The sequence below is a fragment of the Capra hircus genome, chromosome 23 (genome assembly GCF_001704415.2).
Source record: "Capra hircus breed San Clemente chromosome 23, ASM170441v1, whole genome shotgun sequence".
NCBI lineage: Eukaryota > Metazoa > Chordata > Mammalia > Artiodactyla > Bovidae > Capra > Capra hircus.
In genome coordinates, this window is record NC_030830.1 from 22,586,696 (window position 1) to 22,606,783 (window position 20,088).

Sequence of the window (20,088 nt, forward strand, 5' to 3'; positions counted from 1 at the left end):
GCACCTCGTTTAGGGGCAGAGGTAAAGCCAAAGTGGGGCCAGAGCTTTACCATGTTAATCAGAGAGGAACAAAGGACACTGAGGTCAGTTTCCCCTGAAGGATGGTAAGAATGTGTCTGATTTCCTAAATGACAGAATTTTTGTTAGAGCATGCAAAAAGCTAGTGTAGTTCAGTTTTTGTGGCAGTTAGTATAAGAGGTTTCCCAGGTGGCTCAGTGGTAAAGAATCCACCTGCCTGTTCAGGAGGCTGGGTCAGGAAGATCCCCTGGAGGAGGAAATGGCAACCCACTCCGGTATTCTTCCCGGGAAAATTCCATAGACAGAGGAGCCTGGTGGGCTACAGACCTCGTGTCACAGAGTTGGACATGACTGAAGCAACTGAGCATGCATGAACACATAGTAAGAGACAGGTTTCTTAGTATCTTGTTTTGTGGGATCAACAGAGGAGACACGGGTCTGAGCCATTTGCTGAGCCACGTGGGGCCCTGCTGGGCAGATGTGTGTGTGTGCCTGCTATATGCACAGGCACCCAGTCCCACCCAGGAGCGCCGGTGCGCGGGGCACTGGGATGAGAGGGTTAACAGGGAAGGACTCAGTCTCTCTCCAGGCCATGATTCCCTCAAGAGACCCAGGTGTCCGGGGTGCCCCCTCCCAGTTCTGGGCCTGGGGCCAGTTGCAGTTCTTGGTTGTCACATGGTTTCCCAGCTTATCTGGGAGAGGGGAGGAGCAAGGTCCACAGTCAAAAATCTGCTCCAAGCCCTGGGTTAACCAGAAAGGAGCAGGCGGGTCTGAACCCCTCAGGTCCTCCAGCCATGAGGCTCCTCTGGGGGCTGATCTGGGCATCTGGCTTCTTCGCCTTATCTCTGCAGAAGCCCAGGTCCTGGAGGCAGGATGCGGAGAGCTTGGACAGGGCCAGGGCTGGCGAGGGGAGATGGGCTCCGAGGGTCCTGATTCGGGGGAGGGCTGGAGGCTGGCTGTTGACTCGCACCTGTTCTTCCCAGGTTGCTCCTGTTTGCTCCTTCTGTGGTTCGCATAGGGGTCCCCCTGTCTGTGGCCGTGAAACTCCAGGATGCTCCTTCAGGACAGGTGGTGAGAGGATCCGTGTTCCTGAGGAACCCATCCCACGTTAATGAGCTCTGCTCCCCGAAGGTGGATTTCAGCCTCAGCTCAGGCAGAGACTTCATACTCCTCAACCTCCCGGTAAAGGCCCCACTCCCTCCCGGTGCCGCCCTGCGCCTCCCCTTCTGTCCTCTGTCTTCTTGGAAACAGCTTTGTCTTCTCATGCCCCTGCTCCCTTCCTCCCCTCCCACGCCTGTGGTCCTCTGTGTCTCAGGCTGCCTCTTCCCTTCTGCTCCGTCTCTCACCCACTCCCTCTCGCTCTCTTCACAGATTCCCCAGGAGCAGGCCAGCCTCTGTCGCCTCCATCTCCTCCGCGGAGCCCCCGAGGTGCAGCTCATGGTGCAGTCGCCGTGGCTCAGGGACTCTCTGTCCAAACAGACAGACATGCAGGGTGTCAACCTGCTGTTCTCCTCTCGCCGGGGGCACCTCTTTCTGCAGACAGACCAGCCCGTTTATAACCCTGGCCAGCGGGGTGAGTCTCGGCGCCAGGGCCTCCACCTTTCATGCCTTCCCAGCCACTTGAATGAGACAACCTGAAGCCCCCACAGGAAGGCTGCTTTGCAAACATTTGCTCTCCTTCCCTTTGCTTTCTGGGAGGGGGTCAGGGGTCCAGGGCCCACCCCGCCCATGGCTCCTGCTCACCTCCTCATCCTCCATTTCCAGTTCGCTACCGAGTCTTTGCTCTGGATCAAAAGATGCGCCCGGCCAGTGACATCCTCACGGTCACGGTGGAGGTGAGCCCCCGACCTCTGACCTTCCTAATGGGCCAGGGCTGCTGAGCTGGCCTGTGGCTGTGACCACTTCACTCCCATTGCAGAACTCTCAAGGCTTCCGCGTGCAGAAAAGGGAAGTGTTTACTCCCTCCTCTATCTTCCAGGACAACTTTTTGATCCCAGACATCTCAGAGTGAGCATTTCCTCCCAGGGACTGACCCCACCGACACTTCTCTAACTCCCACTTCCCCCAGCTGGCTAACTACAGCACATGGTCCAGTCCTGAGCTCCCTCAGCCCCTGGATCACCCCATAGTCTCTTCCTAGGGAGCTGGGCCACTGGCTGTCAGTGGGCCTCTTGCACGAGTGGGCTGAGTCTCTCCTTGTCCATCCTCAGGCCAGGAACATGGAAAATCTCAGCCCGATTCTCAGACAGCCTGGATTCCAATAGCAGTACCCAGTTTGAGGTGAAGAAATATGGTGAGAGCTGGAGATGGGAGGGACAAGCGCCCCTTTTCTGCAAGGAGGACAGGGTGGAGCAGAGGTGGGGGGTGCAGGGCCAGGGAAGGGAGATGCGGCTGCCACAGCCCCGAGGGGAGGGTAATATTTTAAGGGTCCTTTCATGAGAGTCTGATCTTCCCTCCCTTTGCCCTGGGTCAGTTCTTCCCAACTTTGAGGTGAAGATCATTCCTGAAAACCCCTACATCCTGACAACGCCTGGCTTTCTTAGTGACATCCAAGTGATCATCCAGGCCAGGTATCTCCCCCTCGCACATGGTCCTCATGCTGGGCCTGACCCCAGGACACCCCGTGCAGCGTGAATGTGCTGGGGAACCCCACTCCCCGCCCTCGCCCCGGCCCTCAGCCCCTCTTCCGAATCTCTCCTCGGTGGCAGGTACATCTACAGGAAGCCAGTGCAGGGGGTGGCATACGTGCGCTTTGGGCTTCTGGGTGAGGACGGTGAAAAGACTTTCCTGCGGGGCCTGGAGAGTCAGACCAAGGTAGGAAGGAGGGTTGAGGTGCGTGAGGTGGGTGAGGAGAGTGAGGTGGCGTGAGGAGGTGAGGTGGGAGACTCGAGTCTCATTTTCTGTCCTGTCTTCTTTGCCCCAGCTGGTGGATGGCCAGTGCCAAATTTCCCTGCAAAAGGCCGAGTTTCAGGGCATGCTGGAGAAGCTTAATATTAGCATTAATGACCTCCCAGGGCTGCGCCTGTATGTTGCAGCAGCCGTTATTGAGTCTCCAGGTGAGTGGCTTCCCCTGATTATAACCCTGGACCCTCACCGCTGACCTCCGAGCTGACCCTCTGTTCTCTAGAACCAACAGCCTGCTCCATCTCAGCTGGGACACAAAGTCAGGAAAGCTGTATCTCTACAGCTCCATTTCTGGGGAAGGGGTCCTTCTACCCTCTCAGTGTATTATTTTTTACCCATCCACCCACCTATCCCTGCATCCATCCACCCAACCATCCATCTAATCACCCACCCATCTATCTATCCACCCATCCTTCCATCTCTCCTTCCATCCATCACACATCCCACCATCCCTCCATGGATCCATCCATCCGGCAAGCCAGCCTTCCAACCACCCATCCCCTCCTTTCATCCATTGATGAATCCATCCACCTATCCATCCGTCTATCCATCATCCATACATCTATCAGCAGAGCTGTGTTATACACCATCTGTGTGCTATGTCCTGTGGTGACCTCAGGAAACACAGAGATGAACAGAAGGCAGTTTGTGCCCTGGAGAGTACAGCCTTGGTGGAGGGAAACACTAGAGCACGCCTTCCCCGCCCCAGCCCTCCTCTTCCTCTCTTCCCAGGTCTCTGTGTCCACCTCTCTACACTCTGTCTCTTGCAGGAGGAGAGATGGAGGAGGCAGAGCTCACGTCCTGGCGTTTTGTGTCATCTCCCTTCTCCCTGGATCTGAGCAAAACCAAGCAGCAGCTTATCCCTGGGGTCCCCTTCCTGCTGCAGGTTTCTTCGGGAAGGGGGAGGATGAGCAGTGGTGCCGGGGGTGGTGGGCAGGAGGGCGCCGCGGCTCACTGACTGCACTCTTCCCTCGGCCCCTCCTCATCTACCTAGGCCCTGGTCCGTGACATGTCAGGCTCCCCAGCCTCTGGCATTCCCGTCAAAGTGTCTGCCAAGTTGTTTTCTGGATCGACTTCTAAAAACCAGGACTTTGAACGGAACACAGATGGGAGCGGCCAAGTCATCGTCTCCCTTGGTGTTCCTCGGACCATCTCAGAAGTGCAGCTCTCGGTAGCACCCCACCCTCACGGGGGTGGGTGGGCTAGGAGAGAAGGTTCCCAGGCTGGCGGGTAGAGGCGGGGAAGCTGGGTGCCTGTGCCCTTTCCATTGACCCTGTGACCCCTGCCCTCTCTCCAGGTGTCTGCAGGCTCCCCCCACCCTGCCATAGGCAGTCTCACTGTGAAAGCGCCCCTGTCCAGAAGCTCTGGGTTTCTGTCCATTGAGTGGCAGAATCCTCGACCTCTTAAAGTCGGAGAGACCCTTAACCTAAACCTGCAAGCCGTCGGCATCAGTGGGAGCTTCTCCTACTTCTATTACATGGTGCGCATGATGGGCCACAGGGGAGGACGGCCTGAGAGGGTCTCAAGAGGAAGGACCCTCAGGGTGGGTGGCGGCCTCAGGGCTGAGGATGGCCAGTGAGGAGCACCCTGCTCCCCTCCAGATCCTGTCCCGGGGCCAGATCGTGTCTGTGCATCGAGAGCCCAAGACCCACCTGACCTCCATCTCCGTGTTTGTGGACCATCGCCTGGTGCCCTCCTTCCACCTCGTGGCCTTCTACTATCACGGGGGCGTCCCGGTGGCCAACTCCCTGAGAGTGGACGTCCAGGCTGGAGGCTGTGAGGGGAAGGTAACTGGCATCGGAAGAGATGGGGTGTGTGTACATGCTGGGAGGATTAAGAGAGAAGACTGAATGACTGCAAACGGGGTGATTTAGTTTGGGGTGCACTGAGGATGCTCAAGACTGAAGGAGTTCTCCCCACCCTGACTGCCCCCCGCCCCCCACCATCTCTGCCAGCTGGAGCTGAACGTGGACAGTTCCAAGGTGTATCGTCCTGGGGACACTGTGAAACTCAACCTGCAAACAGGGTCTCGAGCCCTGGTGGCCCTGGGAGCTGTGGACACGGCTCTGTATGCTGTGGGTGGCAAGTCCCACAAACCCCTCGACATGGTCAAGGTTGGTCAAGTCCTCTCTCTGATCTTCCCTTCCCTCCAAGGCTCATCCTCCTCCTACCCCAAGCCGCAGCCAGCCATGAGAACTCACTCAGCTGGACTGCTCCCATTCCTCCCTCGAGCCTTGGCCCCGGTGGCTCTGTTTCCGCTCTCTGTGTCTCTCTGGTACTTGTCTGGACCCTGCCCTCTCACCTGCAGCTGAGTATGCGATCGCGGCCACAGCCACTCTTGTCTCTGCAGCATCTCTGCCTTTTCTCGCCAGGTCTTCGAAGCTATGAACAGCTATGACCTTGGCTGTGGTCCCGGCGGTGGAGACACTGCCCCTCAAGTGTTCAAGGCAGCTGGTCTGGCCTTTTCTGATGGAGACCATCGGACTGAAATCAGAAAGAGTGAGGACAGAGGAGGAAGGGGAGTGGGTGGTGGGAGGATAGGAGGAAGGAGGGGCCTGAGGGGGAAAGACAGGAAGAGGAGGGGTGGGAAGGGCTGGGCTGGGAGGGGGAGACTCAGAGGGGTGGGGGAGGCCCTGTGCCCTCTGGCTGACTGCATTCCTGCTCTCTACCAGGTCTGAGCTGTCCCAAGGAGTCAAAGTCTCGGAAAAAGAGAAACGTGAACTTCCAAAAGGCGATTCATGAGAAGCGTGAGTTGAGGGTGCCCATGAAATTCTCTAGGGCTTCCCTCCTGGCTCAGATGGTAAAGAATCTGCCTGCAATGAAGAGACCTAGGTTCGATCCCTGGGTTGGAAAGATCGCCAGAAGAAGGCAATGTCTCTACTGCCTCCAGTATTCTTGCCTGGAGAATTCAGACAGAGGAGCCTCCGGGTCCTCAGATTCCAACATGCCTTGAGCGACTAAGACATATGCAGTTCTCCACTTGGGCCCAAGGCTCGGGATGCAGGTCTGCCTGTTGGCTCCTCTGGTCCCGACTGAGCCAGTGCATGGTGTCTGGGCTAGAAATGCAGACACTGTAGTTCTGGGGTGAAAGGGAGGCTGGGGAGGTGCTCTGCTGTGACCACCCTCAAGTTGCTGGTCTCTCGGGGTGAGTGCTGGCACGTCTAGAGGTCGGGCCGGGGATGAGGCGTGCCCCTCGCTCAGCCTCACCTGGTCCTGCAGTGGGCCAGTACACTTCCCCCGTAGCCAAGCGCTGCTGCCAGGACGGGCTGACGCGGCTGCCCATGGTGCGCACCTGTGAGCAGCGGGCAGCCCGGGTGCAGCAGCCGGCCTGCCGAGAGCCCTTCCTGTCCTGCTGCCAGTTTGCTGAAAACCTGCGCAAGAAGGCCCGGACCAGGGGCCAGGTGGGCCTGGCCCGAGGTGAGGGGCTGGATGTGGCCGGGGCACTGGCCGGGGCCCCTGGAGGGTCAGGACGGCCCCCTCCTCACCGCCCTCCACGGTGTCCCCCACACAGCCTTGGAGCTCCTGCAGGAGGAGGACCTGATTGAAGAGGATGACATCCCCGTGCGCAGCTTCTTCCCCGAGAACTGGCTTTGGAAAGTGGAAGAAGTGGACCGCTTCTCCCAGTGAGGGCGCGTGCGGGGCCTGGCCTTGTCTCTGGGCTGTGTCTGGGGCCTGCCCAGCGTGTGACCCAGCTTCTCACCTTTCCCACCGCAGATTACAACTGCTGCTCCCGGACTCTCTGACCACGTGGGAGATCCACGGTGTGAGCCTGTCCAAAAGCACAGGTGGGGTCACCCTGCTGGGGCCCTGGGGCTCCCTCTTCCAGGCTCCCTGGACCGAGGCTCCCTACTTGGTCCTTAGCTCTTGGTACAGGAATGAGGGGCAGAGAGCTGGAGATGTCTGCATGCCGAGCGTGGGGTCTGAAGCCATTGAGCAGCCGCAGGCAGAGGATGGGTGGGATGTAGGGGACTAGGGGCAGGCCCTGCCCCTCACTCCTGGGGACCCTTGATTGTGATGCCCCCAGGCCTCTCATATGTGCCCACTCTATGTCAGGCTTGTGTGTGGCCACCCCGGCCCGACTCCGAGTGTTCCGTGAATTTCACATGCACCTCCGCCTGCCGGTCTCTGTCCGCCGCTTTGAGCAGCTCGAGCTGCGGCCTGTCCTCTACAACTACCTGGATAGAGATCTGACCGTGAGGCCCTTGGGGGCTGAGCGCACAGTGGTGGTGGGGGACTGGGCAGGTGAGGGGTGGGGAGCCTAACTGGGCTGGGACTCTGGCCCTCACCGTCTTCCTGCCCCCAGGTGAGTGTCCGCGTGTCCCCAGTGGAGGGGCTGTGCCTGGCCGGCGGTGGAGGGCTCGCCCAGCAGGTGCAGGTGCCCGCGGGCTCTGCCCGGCCCATTGGCTTCTCTGTGGTGCCCATCGCAGCTGCTGCCGTGTCCCTCAAGGTGGTGGCTCGAGGATCCTTAGATTTCCCTGTGGGGGACGCAATATCTAAGATTCTACAAGTCGAGGTGAGTGGAACACTCCTGAATCTAGGTCCGTATCTCCCAGGTTCACCCCCTGCTGTGGCCCTCTCCCTGCAAGAGTGCTGAGGCCACCCCCAACACCCAATGCTTTGGTCCATTTGCACTTTCCACAGTCCTGGTCCCTCCGTGTCCCTGAAGTTCCAACTGCAAGTCCTGAGGAGTGTGCACTGGAGGGGCGGGCTGTGGCCTGTGTGATCTCTCACAGCTTCGTTTCCCCTCCACAGAGAGAAGGGGCCCTTCACAGCGAGGAGATAGTCTATGAACTCAACCCCCTGGGTGAGTGACCTCCACTCACGGACAGCAGGGTCCTGGGGGTGGGAGGGGGCAGACAGCGTGGACAGCAGGACAGACCGCTGACTCCCCTCATCTTTCCAGACCCCCGAGGCCGGACCTTGGAAATTCCTGGCAACTCTGATCCCAATATTGTCCCTGAAGGAGATTTCAAGAGTTTCGTCAGAGTCACAGGTGGGCGTGTCCTCCAGTCCCTTCCCTGGGGCCTCCCTTGGATTCATGGAAGCCTGGGCACTTCTGTTTGATCTTGAGATTCCCTGACCCTGTTACCCTGCCCTCCAGACCTGCTCTCTGACCCTCCATCCTGTCCTCCCCATAGCCTCGGATCCACTGGAAGCATTGGGCTCTGAGGGGGCCTTGTCCCCAGGAGGCCTGGCCTCCCTCCTGAGGCTTCCCCAAGGCTGCGGGGAACAAACCATGACCCTCTTGGCTCCAACACTGGCTGCTTCCCGCTACCTGGACAAGACCGAGCAGTGGAGCCTGCTGCCCCCTGAGACCAAGGACCGTGCCGTGGATCTCATCCAGAAAGGTTCTGAGTGCAGCGGCGAGCAGGAGTGGGGCCAGGAGAGGGCAGTTAATGGAAGCTGGGCAGCCTGGGTGGTCAGAGCAGGGAAGAGAGATGCAGTCCCCAGTGGAAAAGGGGTTCCCTTTTCCACCTGTATGGTGTGACCTCAGCTGCATTTCCTTTCCAAGGCTACACGCGGATCCAGGAATTTCGAAAAAGAGATGGTTCCTATGGGGCTTGGTTACATCGGGACAGTAGCACCTGGTGAGTTTGGAGGAGTGTCCTGGGTGTGTGGGAGGGGCCACGGTTGGTGACAGCAGAGCCAGCTCTTATGGGAGAGCAAATAGGACCCGCAGTATTGGTCCCATGTGCACTGTAGTGTCTAGAGGCTATCCCAAGCTATGCCTTTCTCTCCTCTAGGCTCACGGCCTTTGTGCTGAAGATACTGAGTTTGGCCCAGGATCAGGTGGGCGGCTCTACTAAAAAGCTGCAGGAGACAGCCATGTGGCTGCTTTCCCAGCAAAGGGATGATGGCTCATTCCACGACCCCTGTCCTGTTATCCACAGGGATATGCAGGTATGGAGCTGGGAGGCTGGGCCAGTGGCACAGGAGGGGAGAGTCACCCTGCCCCTCGCCACTCGTGGTTGCTGCTGCTGCTGCTGCTAAGTCGTTACAGTCGTGTCCAACTCTGTGCGACCCCATAGACGGCAGCCCACCAGGCTCCGCTGTCCCTGGGGTTCTCCAGGCAAGAACACTGGAGTGGGTTGCCATTTCCTTCTCCAATGCATGCTAGTGTTTTCTGCCCACTTCAACCAGGGAGGCTTAGTAGGAAGCGATGAGACTGTGGCGCTCACGGCCTTCGTGGTCATCGCCCTCCACCATGGGCTGGCAGTCTTCCTAGACAAGAATTCAGAGCAGTTGAGGAGAGTGGTAAGGCAGCTATGTGTCTGCCCTTCGCTTATCCCTTTCCTCTCAGAAGCCCAGTCCACAGACCTTCCCTCCAATTTCTTCCAGGAAAATTCCATCTCAAGAGCAAACACCTTCTTGGGGGCGAAAGCAACCTCTGGGCTCCTTGGCGCCCACGCCTCCGCCATCACAGCCTACGCCCTGTCGCTGACCAAGGCCCCTGAGGACCTGCGGAACGTTGGCCACAACAACCTCATGGCCATGGCCAAGAACATCGGTGGTGAGGGGGTCCTGCCTTGATCCTGAGGCTTGGGAGAGCTTGAGACCCCTGAGCGTGTCCAAAGGGAGAAACAGAATGAATGGAGCCCCTTGGAGGGAATCAGAGCATAAGCAGGGGTGACTGGGAAATCAGGAGAGACTAAAGGGGGGGTGTCAAAGGGTCAGACATCTAAGATTCTCCCCTGTTCACCTGTGGGTCTCCTTTCACTCCAGATAAGCTGTACTGGGGCTCAGTCACCACTTCTCCAAGCAACGTCCTGTCACCCACTCTGGCTCCTCGCAGCCCAGCAGACCCCATTCCCCAGGCCCCGGCCATGTCGATTGAAACCACGGCCTACGGTCTGCTACACCTGCTGCTATGGGAGGGCAAGGCTGAGTTGGCTGACCAGGCTGCATCCTGGCTGACCGGCCAGGGCAGCTTCCAAGGGGGATTCCGCAGCACCCAGGTAGGGGCTGTCCTGGGGTTCCAGGGTGGCTGGTCCTGAGACCGAGTCCCTGAGTCTCGGCTCATCTTCCCCAGGACACTGTTATGGCTCTGGATGCCCTGTCTGCATACTGGATCGCGTCCCACACCACCGAGGAGACGGGATTCAACGTGACCCTCAGCTCCTTGGGCCGCAGTGGACTCAAGTCCCACGTGTTGCAGCTGACCAACCACCAAGTCCACAGGCTGGAGGAGGAGCTGCAGGTGAACCATGCCCTCACCTGGGTGACTGGGACTCCTGGGCCTCCGTCGGCCAGGCCAGAAGCCATCCCCTGTTCCCCACCCCTGCTGAATCCTCGTGGCCCCTCTTTCTGATAACTGTGGGAAGACTTACTGGCTCTGTGACCTGTAGCAAGTCACCCAACCTCTGAGCTTCATTTATCTGATCTGAAAATGATACATGCAGAGTCACAGAGGGTTTAGGAGATGGTGGAGAGAGAATGTGGTTGAAGGTAGGAAGTGTTGAAAAGTGAGGTGGGGAGAGGAGGTGGAGTTATTTTGGTGGAGGAGGTAAGTTGAAACAACAGTGTTCCCTTCTGACATCTCTTTCCCTTTTCTGCTTGTGAAAGTTTTCCCTGGGAAGCAAGATTAACGTGGAGGTGAGAGGAAACAGCAAAGGAACCTTGAAGGTGAGAGCTGGTGGCACTGGGCGTGCGGGGCCATCAGGGTGAAGCCGGGGTGTTGAGTGGGAGACGTGCAGGCAGAGCTCATGGTCTGGGAAGGAGGAAGAGACCCCTGGGTTGCGGTTCCCTGTGCTCTGTCCTGGGCAGGTGCCCCTCACTCTGCTCTCCACTCTTTCTGGGCACCTGTCCCCTTCAGCCCTCAGTGCTGATGCTCAAACACTTGGTGCCTCAAGCCAAGTGTCTCCCCTGAGCTCTGAGCATCTCTGACGTGGTTGTCTCCCAAACCTTCTCTTCCTCCTGTGTCTCTTGTCTGGCTGCCAGAGTCCATCCCTGCAGGAGCACAGCTGCCACTCCGGGGGCCATCTTTGCGGGCGCCACACCCCGCCCCCCTCCATGCTAAGCCTTGCCTTATGTCTCAGGAGACTTCTCTGTCTTCATCCCAGCACCCCACCTCCCCAGTAACTCCGCCTCTGTTTTCAGTCCAGCCCAGCCCACCTCCCCAGTAACTCCTCCTGTGCTTTCCCCGGATTCCCACCGACCTCCCTCCTCTGCTTTTTCTCCAGTCATGCCCACGTCCCCAGTAACTTCGCTTTTGCTTTCACTCCAGCCCAGCCCACCTCCCCAGTAACTCCTCATGTGCTTTCCCCGGATTCCCACGGACCTCCCTCCTCTGCTTTTTCTCCAGTCATGCCCACGTCCCCAGTAACTTCGCTTCTGCTTTCACTCCAGCCCAGCCCACCTCCCCAGTAACTCCGCCTCATCTTTCTCGCTAGCACTGCCCACCTCCCCAGCAACTTCCTCTCTGTTTTTCGCCTCAGCCCCGCCCTCCTCCTCAGCTGGACAGATCCTCCCACGTACACACATCTCCTAGCTTTGAATGACCTTCAGGATCCTCTTGTCCCACATGACAAACTCACTTTCCTCCTTCAAGCGTGGGCCAGCAGCCTTTCCTGAACTTTCCATTAAAGCCTTTTTGGTGCTTCTGTACAATGCTTGCCCCCATGCCAGGACCCTGCTCCCCTCTCTCTCTCATCCAACAGCTGGGTCCATTTGTATTTCTGGACAGGTCCAGGGGCATGATGGGAAAAGGCAGAAGGCCTGAAAGCTCTTACCCAGGAGCTAAGGGATCCAGAGCCCTTCCATGTGGCTCTGCAGAGAGGTCTGCGGCCCTAAGTGTCCCCATGTCTCCTTCCCACCCCCTGATGAGCCAGGTCCTTCGCAGCTACAATGTCATGGACATGACGAACACGACCTGCCAGGATCTTCAGATTGAAGTGACGGTCATGGGCCACGTCGAGTACACGAGTGAGTGTTGGGGTCACAGGCTGTGGGTCTCTGAGCGGGTGGTGCCAGGGCTGAGCCACAGCGCTGTCCCCTCGCAGTGGAGGCTGAGGAGGACTACGAGGAATACGAGTATGAGGACTCTCCAGCCGGGGATGACCCCGAGGCCCACTCCCGGCCCGTGACACCCCTGCAGCTATTTGACGGTCGGAGGAACCGCCGGAGGAGGGAGGCCCCCAAGGCAGCTGAGGAACGGGAACCCAGGGTGCAGTACACCGTGTGCATCTGGTGAGCCCTGGGGTGGCCCTGGGCCTGTGGGTGCTGCTGGGCTGGGAGAGGGAGGCAGCGCCGAGGTTGGGGCTGGGTGTCTACAGCCTGGCCCCAGGCAGGGGCGACCCAGACAACAGGCACGTGTCTCCACAGGCGGACTGGCAAGGTGGGGCTGTTGGGCATGGCCATTGCGGACATCACCCTCCTGAGTGGATTCCATGCCCTGCGGGCTGACCTGGAGAAGGTGTGACCAGCCACCCAGAGGGGCCGTTTGTGCCCCCGGGAGCCCTGCCCCATCCCCGCAGCAGCCCCAGCTGCTGAGCCCTGTCACATGCACGCGGCCAGGGGCTTTCTCCTTGTGACTCCCGGCTCGTGTTCCCCACAGCTGACCTCCCTCTCCGACCGATACGTGAGCCACTTTGAGACCGAGGGTCCCCATGTCCTGCTGTACTTCGACTCGGTGAGCAAGGAGGGTGACAGAGGGGCGCACAGCTGGCACTGGGTTTCCTGAGCTCAAGTTAGGAGGATTCCCAGGAGGCAGGTATATCAGCAGCTACTGCTCTGGGAGAGAACTTGTGGTGTGAGCAGGGAGACAGGACAGGAGAGGGTCAGAGCCTTGGCCAGAGAGGTTCCCCGATGCCTGCAGGGAGGTGGGGCTGAGCCCATTCTGGGGCTTTGGGTCCAGTGCCAGTCAGCCAGGGAGGGCTTGAGAGAGCGCCTTTCTTAAATTTGAATTTATTCGTCGTGAGGGACTGCTTTTTTGTTATTGAACATCCTGTTTTTTTCTGTTTATGATATTCAAGTTTTTTTTTTTTTTTTAAAATGATGGTCTACCTACATGAGTTGTTTTTTTTTTCCCGTGGCCATATTTGACTAACACACAGTTATCAACTCTCTGATGGCCCTCCAAAAATTTCTTGATAATGTAACCTTTGGAGAGAAATGTGAAAAAGTCGTGTTAATACTGTGATACCATTCGCCATGTGTTTGTGGGTCGGGGAGGCCCCCCCTGCCCAGTGTGTGCAGAGGGGACAGACCCTGTTGGCTAGAGAAGCCAGGCAGAGGAGTCTGGTTGAAGAAAATGAGGAAGATGGCAAGTCAGGGAGCTCACCATGCAGCTTAGGAAGGAAACTCGTGTGCGATACCAGGCTGGACTGGAGCGGTGTGGCCATGAGGAGAGGGATCAGGGACTACATGAGTGGCGGGTCACAGAGGGCGGCAGAGGGCAGCTTTGCTGGTACCTAGGAGGTAAGTGAGGCCTTAGTTGTATCAGTGAGGCTATGGAGAGTGTCAGTGGGTTTGGAGGGCAGGCAGTGGGAAATGGGACTGTTTAATACATTCTGTAAAAATCCCAATACAAGAATCAGGCTGAACATTTGACTCAGGAGCCACAAACCTGCAGAGTTTGGGGAGCGGTGAGACCGCCCCAGGAGAGCACAGAGAAGGGGAAGGGCCTGCGCTGGGGCCTGTGCCTCTGCAAAGGACCAGCAGGAAGGTCAGAAATGACCAGGTCAGAATCAGGGGTGGTCTGGAAGCTAGCCCTGAGGGTAGGGAGAGTTTTGTGAAGAATGTGTCCATGAAGGGAGACTCTGTGAAGCCGCTCAGGGACCCGGGGATGGGTGAGGTCACCATGTGGGCAGTGAAGTCAGCAGAGACCTTGGGGAGCAGTTTTTAGAAATCCCAAGGCTGGAAGGTAACAAATGGTGAAGGACACTGAAGATAAGATCGACCGGAACCAAACAGGCCAAGCAAATCCATCATAGCAGTCTATGAAAGCTCAGGGCCCAGAGGTGGGTCCCTGACTTCCCTCCACCCATCGGCCCCCATGGCAGGTCCCCACCTCCCGGGAGTGTGTGGGCTTTGGAGCTGTGCAGGAGGTGCCCGTGGGGCTGGTACAGCCGGCCAGTGCCGTCCTGTATGACTACTACAATCCTGGTGAGACGTCGGGGACTCTCGGGAGCGTGGGGTTAGGTGGCAGCGAGGGTGGCAAGGGAGTCCTGTGGGTCCATGGGACCGGGGAGGCAGGGAGAGGCAAGTGCCCTAAAGGACGCCCCTCTCTGCTTTTCTCCAGAGCGCAAATGTGCTGTGTTTTATGGGGCACCACGTAAGAGCAAACTCTTGTCCACGTTGTGCTCTGCGGATGTCTGCCAGTGTGCTGAGGGTGAGACACTGGGCCGGGGATCAGGGGTGGGAAGGCGGCGTGGCTGGGGCCTACACGATCTCACCTGGGCCCCTGACTTCAGGGAAGTGCCCTCGACAGCGCCGGGCCCTGGAGCGTGGGCAGCAGGACATGGAGGGTTACCGGATGAAATTCGCCTGTTACTCTCCCCGAGTGGACTACGGTCAGTCTTCCCGCCCGGGCCCTGGCCCTGACCCACCCTCAAGGTCGCTTAGGTTTGGCCTGCTCCTCTCAGGCCCATGGGCAGCCTTGTCACTCTGCACTGACCTCCCGTCCTCTTAGCCTCGGGATAACTAACTAATTTCTCCTCAACCCCCTACAGGCTTTCAGGTTAAGGTTCTCCGAGAAGACAGCAAGGCCGCATTCCGCCTCTTTGAGACCCGTATCACCCAAGTCCTGCATTTCAGTAAGAGCGGGATAATAAGTGGGCAGGGCTGGGGTCCGTACTGGGGAGCTGAGGTCTGGCTTTCGGGCCTTGGTGCCTGGAAGAGTGAAACTGCAGCCAGTCTGAGCTCAAAGCCCCTCAGCCTCTTAGAAGCCCTGGGCTTGTCCACAGACAGGAATGCAGGACCTGCCCGCTGGGATCGGTAGGGTCAAATGGAGACTCGACGCAAAGCTCCCCGGCCTACTGCTGTCCCACCCCTCCTCTTCCCCTCTGATGACTCTGTGGACCTTCTCCCCTCAGCCAAGGATGCCAGGGCCACCGCTGATCAGACCAGAAACTTCCTGGTCCGAGCCTCTTGCCGCCTTCAGCTGGAACCTGGGAAAGAATATCTGATCATGGGTCTGGATGGGGCCACTTACGACCTCAAGGGAGAGTGAGTTCTCGGACCCCTCAGTCTTCTGCTCTGCCCACACTTCTTGAGGGAAACGGTCCCCTGTGCCCTCAGAAGCCAGGTGCCTCAGGGTCTGCCCCTGACCCTCCGCTGACCCCTGCTGACTGCCTCTTTGCCCGCAGCCCCCAGTACTTGCTGGACTCCAACAGCTGGATCGAGGAGATGCCCTCTGAGCGCATGTGCCAGAGCACCCGCCATCGGACACCCTGTGCCCAGCTCAAGAGCTTCCTCCAGGACTACGGCACGCAGGGCTGCCAGGTGTGAGGGCACTCTCCCAGCTTCTCCAGGAGGAGCCGGAGCTGTGGAAATATACTGCCTGGACTCCCGCCGTGCCCTGTACCCTGACCAGAGCCCTAGGCAAAACCAGGGACTCAATAAAGGCCTTTGGCAGCAAAGTGTCCGTGTGTATCTCCAGGACTGAGACCAGCGTCCCCACCATCTGCTCCAGGTCCTGCGGGGCCCAGGCCAGGGTGGGCATCATTTAAGACCCTTGCAGAGTCCAGCTCTGTGTTGAAATTCCAGCTCTGCCTGAATCTCCTCCCTCAGGCAACCCCTTGGGAGCCCGGTGCCACATAGTGACTGTGGTGGGCAGCTGACCCTGTGCTCTGAGGACCCCGTGTCCGCACTAAAACCTCCCTTTTACTCTGCCCGCAGGGCACTCCCTGTGCCCGGCAGCCTGTCTCTGGGGCCTCAGGCGGGGGGCTGCACACCAGGCACCTCAGCCCTTCTGCTTTGTGAGCGGCTCCCCAGCTGCATGTCCACCACTGTGCTCAGGCACGTGGCACTTCTGGTCTTGCTTCTAACCGAGACCTGCTGTGTTGAAAGCCCGTTTGACATTGAATCCCTTTATCAGCAGTATTACATAACTTTCCCAGAAATGTGCAGTCCTCAGGTCTGATGATGTCTTCATCCAGATACTGATTTCAAACAGACCGAAAGGCCGACTTTGGTGTTTCTTAATACTCTGAGGGAACTGCTGTTCCCTGGGGTCAACCCTCCCCACCTGCCTGCCTAGCTCTCCCCCATAATGGCAGCACCTCTTGGGTCTTCAGGGCTAACCTAGAAATTCACTAGAGGAATGTGCTGAGGTCATTTTTGAGGGAAACTGAGCTAACTCAGCAGCCTGCCATTCAGTCATTCAACAGGAATTGTGGACCTCTCACTCCAGGCCATGCCCTGGTTCAGATCCCCATCTTCTGTGAATGGTGTGAGGTCAGGGAGCTGCACGGTTCTGTGGGTCCTCTGACCAGTCTGGGTGCATGTGAGAAGCAGGCCGGGGAGTCTTCCTGGAGGAGGTGACCTGTAAGTTGGACTCTGCAGGCTGAAAAGTCAAGCAAAGGGAGTAGGAGTAGATGAGGGTATTTGAGGCAGAAGAAAGAACATAAAAGGCCCCAAGGCTGGGGGCAGGACAGCACTTTTGGGGGCATTGCATATCATTTATCTTGTTTGGAATTAGGATTTGGAGGTGGTATGGAAGAGACGGGGTTGGCAAGGTACATGGTGTCCGTTACGAAGTGGTGTTCACAGGCAGGTCAGCAGTCCAGGTCACTCTCCATTCCATGAAACTTTGAGTAGTTCTGACCAGGGAATTCCCTGGTGGCCCAGTGGCTATGACTCTGCACTACCAATGCAAGGGATCCAGGTTGATCCCTGGTCAGGGAACTAATTCCCACATGCCACAAATAAAAGCCTCAACTAAAAAAAGAAAAAAGAAAAATCCCGCATGTTGCAACTGCAGATCTAAGATTCCCAAAGCTGCAACTAAGACCATGTATATCCAAATAAGTTAATAATTTTTTACAAAAGCGTTCTGACCTTCCTCAGTGTTTCAGAGGCTTCATAGTGCTATTGTCCACATGGACTGGTCACTGCCCATCAGATCTCCCCTGAAATCTGGTCAGCATGGTGGTGGCATAAAGCCACGTATGAGAATCAAACATTCAGCTATAGTTGTGGCAAGACATGATCTAGGGCCTGAGGTCAACTATGAGGAAGGCAGCTGTTGCTGCCCAATACCAGAAATCCCAAGTTTTCTTCCTCCCAGTCCTGGGCCTGGGTCCAGGCTGAGCTGAGCCTCTCCCATCAGGACCCCCAGGAGTGAACTCTTTAGGCTAGTTGGCACCACAGCTGGGATCTCGACCCAGGCTCTCTGGTGGCAGAGTCTTGCTCTGATGAAAGCTCTGAGGTCAGCTGGCAGAGAAAGGATGGGATATTGGGGGATGTGTGGACTCAGGTCAGCTCTAAGCCCTCACCCCACCTCCTAGGTGCCCCAGCCTCCCACCGAGTCCTGCCAGCCCTCTTCAGCATGACCTCTCCTGCAAGTCCTTCAACTGCCCCCTCACCTGCAACAGTGGCCACTGGTGGCCCTACTTAGTCCACTGGGACCCCACCCCTCATAGCAACAGCTCCCTGAAGAGGGCTGGGCCTCTGATCCCAGCTGTGGCTCTCAAGTTGCTTCCTGAGGACGTTGGAATCGACGGGGGGCATGTTTGATCATGCCATGAAAGCCCTCTTGTCCTGGGGCTAGACCCGTATTCTGTGGAGTCTAACCCCGACAGCAGTTCTGTGCTGCCTGCACCTGGGAGCACAAGCAGCCTGACTGCAGAGTGGGAGGAGGGGACTGTAGACCAAGAGGAGGGAGGGGCTTCCCTGGTGGTCCAGTGGTTAAGAATCCACCTGCCAATGAAAAACAACGGGTTGGATCCCTGGTCTGGGAAGATCACACATCCTGTGAACCAGCCAGGCCCATGGGCCCCAACGACTGACCCGAGTTCTAGAGCCCACGAGCCTCAACTACTGAAGCCCACATGCCTAGAGCCTGCGCCTCACAACAAGAGAAGCCCGAGTATCACAGCTAGAGAGTGCCCTCTGCTCGCCGCAGCTAGAGAAAGCCAGGCGTGGCAATACAGGCGCAGTGCAGCCAGGAATAGCAGACAAGTGAGACAGCAGGAACGAAGAGTGAGGAAGCAGCCGTGTCTCTAGGGCTCTTTAGTTCATAGTCCCTGACTCAGCGAGGCCAAGTAGGTCCCTTCTACTTGCCTGCTCTTGGATTCTGTGAGATATCCCTGTATTCGTGGAACAATTCTTACTTTTGGCTCAAACTAGCTCAAGTGGGTCTCTTTTCCTTGCAACCAAAGAGCGTCAGGTACAGGGTAAGAGCTCCAAACTGGGGAAACATTTAATTTTTCTTGTTCAAGTTTTGAGAATAAAAAGAAGCACCATTACTGATGACACTTGGACTATAGGCGTAAACCGGGATAACACAAGCCAATCAGGACATGTGGTTCCCCTGTTGTAAGTTAAAAGAAAAAAACCACATCATTCTCGTCTCATTTTGTGCTTCAAAGGCCATCTGGGAGGCATATTAGGCGTGGATTGTCATTCTTCTCTCTGAGACAAACCCTGTGGCAGGAAGCTGGTCCAAGGTGGCGGTGGGGGTGGGGTGGGAGTGGGAGAGGGCTCATGGACACGTTTTCCTGAACGGTTGACAGAAAGCTGATTCTGGCTGTTGAAGAAGGTCAGGGTTGTATTTCCTTTCCTTTCTTCTTGATGGATGAATGGGAAAAGGCCTGCTCTTTGATGTTGGATCTTCCAAGGCCAAGAGGATGGATGCCATTCCAGGAATGTACTGTTCTGTGGGCGGGACAGTGGGCAAGGACCCAAGGGAAGGAGTGGAGGGAGGCTTCAGAACAGCCCGAGTAGCCAGGTGGCTGGAGGTGTTGAGAGCTATAAGTGGCGGGGCCGGGGCCTCTGCCTGGGTCTCCAGCCATGGTCCTCGCAGGGCTGCTGCTGCTGCTGCTCACCCTGCTAGCCGGCGCTCACCTGCTGTGGGGCCGGTGGAAGCTCAGAAACCTCCACCTCCCACCTCTGGTCCCCGGCTTCCTGCACCTGCTGCAGCCCAACCTCCCCATCCATCTGCTGAGCCTGACTCAGAAACTCGGGCCTGTCTACAGGCTTCGCCTTGGGCTGCAAGGTGAGGGTCTGCTTCCTTCCTGGCCCACAGCAGTGAGGAGGGTTGGGGGTGTGCTCTCCTGCTGACTTCCTGCTTTTCCTACCACTCCCCCCCGCCAGAGGTGGTGGTGCTAAACTCCAAGAGGACCATCAAGGAGGCTATGATCAGGAAGTGGGTGGACTTTGCCGGCAGACCCCAGATACCATCCTGTAAGAGGTTGCTTGAGGGGAGAAGCAGGGCTTTGGGAGGCAGGGGAGGTCAGGCCCGTGGCTTCCTTGGTCAAGTCGACCCTCCCACCCCCAACCCCTATTCGCAGACAAGCTGGTGTCTCAGCGCTGCCAGGACATCTCTCTGGGGGACTACTCTCTGCTCTGGAAGGCCCACAAGAAACTCACCCGCTCAGCCTTGCTGCTGGGCACCCGCAGCTCCATGGAACCCAGGGTCGAGCAGCTGACCCAGGAGTTTTGTGAGGTGAGCCTGGACTCCCACAGTCAGCCCAGGTCAGCTTCACCCCTCCTGGAAGCCCTCTATTTTTTTTTTTTTTACTCATATTACCCGAAGCATGTGGCATCTAGTTCCCTCAGCAAGGATTGAACCAGGGCCCCCTGCATTAGGAGCAGAGAATTTAGCCTCTCGACCACCAGGGATGTCCCAGGTCCCTATTTAGTTCATGCTCTTTCTCTTCAGCGCATGAGAGTCCAGGCCGGTGCCCCCGTGACCATCCAGAAGGAATTCTCTCTCCTCACTTGCAGCATCATCTGTTTCCTCACTTTTGGAGACAAGGTCAAAGCTCTCTTGCCCTCCCATATGCCTGCCCCACCCCATCCCCCCCCCCCGCCCCTGCAACCCCTCCCTGATCCTCTCCTGGTTCTGCACTGAAAGGATTTCCTCCTTTTGGGGCAGGAGGACACCTTAGTACATGCCTTTCACGACTGTGTTCAGGACTTGATGAAGACCTGGGACCACTGGTCCATCCAGATTTTGGACATGGTTCCTTTTCTCAGGGTGAGGAGGCACAGCCCCGACACGCC

At 57.6% G+C, this 20,088-nt stretch overlaps 1 protein-coding gene across 2 annotated transcripts; it reads left to right on the top strand.

The window, feature by feature from the left end:
- On the top strand, positions 762-15,501 carry LOC102189753 (complement C4). Of its 2 annotated transcripts, XM_018038898.1 has the most exons (41): positions 762-877; positions 1,002-1,200; positions 1,390-1,591; positions 1,783-1,853; positions 1,937-2,025; positions 2,229-2,311; positions 2,492-2,588; positions 2,727-2,832; positions 2,942-3,074; positions 3,693-3,808; positions 3,917-4,093; positions 4,220-4,402; positions 4,524-4,709; positions 4,878-5,036; positions 5,295-5,421; positions 5,595-5,669; positions 6,142-6,339; positions 6,434-6,545; positions 6,637-6,707; positions 6,976-7,115; positions 7,226-7,435; positions 7,675-7,726; positions 7,826-7,915; positions 8,061-8,270; positions 8,435-8,510; positions 8,667-8,823; positions 9,064-9,177; positions 9,262-9,433; positions 9,646-9,878; positions 9,953-10,120; positions 10,486-10,545; positions 11,751-11,844; positions 11,922-12,108; positions 12,244-12,334; positions 12,476-12,550; positions 13,923-14,025; positions 14,162-14,251; positions 14,334-14,432; positions 14,592-14,675; positions 14,955-15,087; positions 15,228-15,501. In XM_018038898.1, exons 1-41 carry the CDS (start codon positions 813-815, stop codon positions 15,367-15,369), a joined length of 5,229 nt encoding a protein of 1,742 aa, XP_017894387.1. In that variant the 5' UTR covers positions 762-812; the 3' UTR covers positions 15,370-15,501. The 2 variants fall into 2 exon arrangements, with proteins under 2 accessions (XP_017894387.1, XP_017894388.1); XM_018038899.1 differs by lacking the exon at positions 4,220-4,402 and having other exon boundaries at positions 15,228-15,494.